Here is a 2,494-nt window from a genome sequence, read left to right as displayed (position 1 = left end):
CTACCTTGAGGTGAGGAAATAGAAAAGCGAAATATATATATGTATATATAAAAAAAGGGTGTTATTTGATACTCTGTCGGAACGTGATAGTTGATATACGTGCACTTAAATCATATATGTGCCAAGCATTGCCGGAAATCCGACCGTACAAATTGTGGGAATCACTAGAAAAATAGTTTCAAACACCAAAAATCAGAATGGTCGAATGATCTTCACCTTTGATTCATATAAAATCAATTCCTGAATCAGGGCCATCAGAAATATTCAATTTCAGCCGTTAATTAAAAATGGAGCAATTGGGAGGCTAAGTAATCAATGCAGTGTAATATTTGGTTGAAGATGCAGTGTATGAGGTGAACGATTTTATTAGTGACTGTGTATGAACCGGTACGGTGTGGGAGAGTATAAAAGAAAAGGAGAAGTGGGAGGAAGGGATGGTAGGGCGTATGGGGAGAGAAAGTGGGACGGGCAGGCCGGGCAGGACCGGCGGGGAAGTCGGCTGACCGCTGGGGCTTACGTCAGGGGGTCGGTTACATTCCTTCTGGGGCGGGAGCAATTGCTGTCAGAGGCACCCAACCCGGGCAGCCCCACTTCCTCTGCCCCAATCTCTCCTGTCCTTCCCCTTCCCCTTCCCCCTCCCCTTCATAAGCAGGGGCAGGCCCAGCTCTCTCTCTTGCTTCTTTCTGCTCTCTCTCTCTCTCTCTCTATCATCTATCTACAAGAAGTATACGTGTATAACAAAGTAGGGAATTCCCCTCTCTCTCTCTCAGAAGTACAAGTGTATAACAAGGTAGGGAATTCACAACGTAGGGCATCTCTCTCTCTCTCTATCTATCTACTAAAGTATAAGTGTATAGCAAAGTAAGGAATTACAAGTGTATAACAACGTAGGGCATCTCTCTCTCTCTCTCTCTCTCTCTCTCTCTCTCTCTCTCTCTCTCTCTCTCTCCCCTTCTCTATCTCTATCTATCTACTAAAGTATAAGTGTATAGAAAAGCAGGGTATTACTCTCTCTCTCTCTCTCTCTCTCTCTCTCCTCTGACGATACTGTAATGGGTCTTCTACACCCAGATCCATAGCTCAACTGGCAGACTGAGTGGCCGGAGATACCTCGTTTCAACACTTGAGGTCTTGATATCGATCCCTAGTGGGGGTGGCTAACATGGGGGGTGTGTACTGACATGGGTGTGTACTAACAAGCTAACCCAAAAAAAAAAAAAAAAACTGTAATGGGTCTTCTTTATATACAGTTCTTTAATCAAGATTTCATGTAGAAAGACATGATACCTGCATTTCTCCACTTACCATTTCTATTCTTCTTCCTTTTGTCTTCTTTACATCATCGAATCTTCTTCACAGAAATATAAAATCTAGAAAGTAGTTTTCTCTCACATTGAATTGGAAGATTACAAACTACTTTATATAATTCTCTAACTTCTCATCACAACTCTCCCTTTTGCAGGCTACAATGCATAGCTTCATCGCCACTCTCTCCATCTCCACCATTCCAAGAATTGGAATCTTCGGCCGCGACAGAATATTTGTTGATGGAATCATCATCACCATGGATTTGAACATTGCTCTTGAAAACAACTCAAAAACAACGGCAGCCGCCATCGCGGTTTTCTCGCCTTAGACAGGCGCTATCCTACCTGAGCTTTTCCCCCTCTACTTCCCCCACCTCCTTATTCCAAGGTCTTTTCCTTTGCTCAGTCCCCAGAGCTGTAGTGTTCTTGACCTTGTAAGACCTTTTCTTGACCTTGTAAGACCCTACGCCACATTTGCTATCTTGCTTTCTTCTTCCATTACCACCTCTCCATTAGAAAGCCCTGGTGGAGATCTACCCTTCCATTTTCCTTCATTATCACCCTTCCTTTCTTCTCTCCCTCTGTCTATCCCTCCTGAGCTATTTAAAACTCGAATTTCCATACTTCTTGCTTTCAAATTATTGGCAATTATATGTAATTTTTTTTTTAAAGAAAGAAAGTGATTAATTAAGGAAATTTTGCTAAGAGTACTATGATTTTTCTCATTTTTATTGACAATGGTACCCACCCAAGTGATAAAAATGCACCCAATCTATTCCACTCGTTGTAATACAACAACATAAATTTGTACCATTTTATTACCTTATGTAAAAAAAAAAAAAAAAGGGTGTAAACAGCTAGGGGTCACATTCAATGGCTGTGTAAAACCATGAAAGAGGTGGTACGCCCCGCGGTCTGTTTGGAACCTAAGTGGTGCCTAGTATAATGTTTGTGAGAAATTCACCCGTACATATGCTTAGCCAGCTCATGTTAGAACATGAGAAAAAAATTCAGACAGATAGAACACTCAAGTGGGCCACAACATAGGAAGAAGTACAGGTCGAATGCTTGCCATTGAAACATTCATACTAATATTTTTATACTTTCAGTTCATCCTAGTGTATGACCTTATCAACGGTTGGATGGCATATAAACATCATGGTGGGTCACAGGAAGGTTTCAATAGT

At 41.6% G+C, this 2,494-nt stretch overlaps 1 protein-coding gene across 1 annotated transcript; it reads left to right on the top strand.

The window, feature by feature from the left end:
- The first annotated feature begins 379 nt into the window (after positions 1-379).
- Positions 380-1,972, top strand: LOC131231748 (uncharacterized). The gene is made up of 2 exons (XM_058228047.1): positions 380-790; positions 1,463-1,972. The coding sequence occupies exons 1-2, from the start codon at positions 380-382 to the stop codon at positions 1,634-1,636; spliced, it is 585 nt and encodes a 194-aa protein (XP_058084030.1). The 3' UTR covers positions 1,637-1,972.
- The last annotated feature ends 522 nt before the right edge of the window (positions 1,973-2,494 follow it).

Source organism: Magnolia sinica, chromosome 17, assembly GCF_029962835.1.
Source record: "Magnolia sinica isolate HGM2019 chromosome 17, MsV1, whole genome shotgun sequence".
NCBI lineage: Eukaryota > Viridiplantae > Streptophyta > Magnoliopsida > Magnoliales > Magnoliaceae > Magnolia > Magnolia sinica.
Note: the sequence above shows the minus strand (reverse complement) of the source record. Positions and strands in the feature narration are given on the sequence as shown.

What these genes read in the sequence shown, in the direction of transcription:
- LOC131231748 (XM_058228047.1), top strand. Translation starts at nt 380, where the DNA reads ATGAACCGGTACGGTGTGGGAGAGTATAAAAGAAAAGGAGAAGTGGGA. An exon ending in AAGTACAAGTGTATAACAAG is followed by an intron (nt 791 to 1,462) that starts GTAGGGAATTCA and finishes TCCCTTTTGCAG; the next exon opens with GCTACAATGCATAGCTTCAT.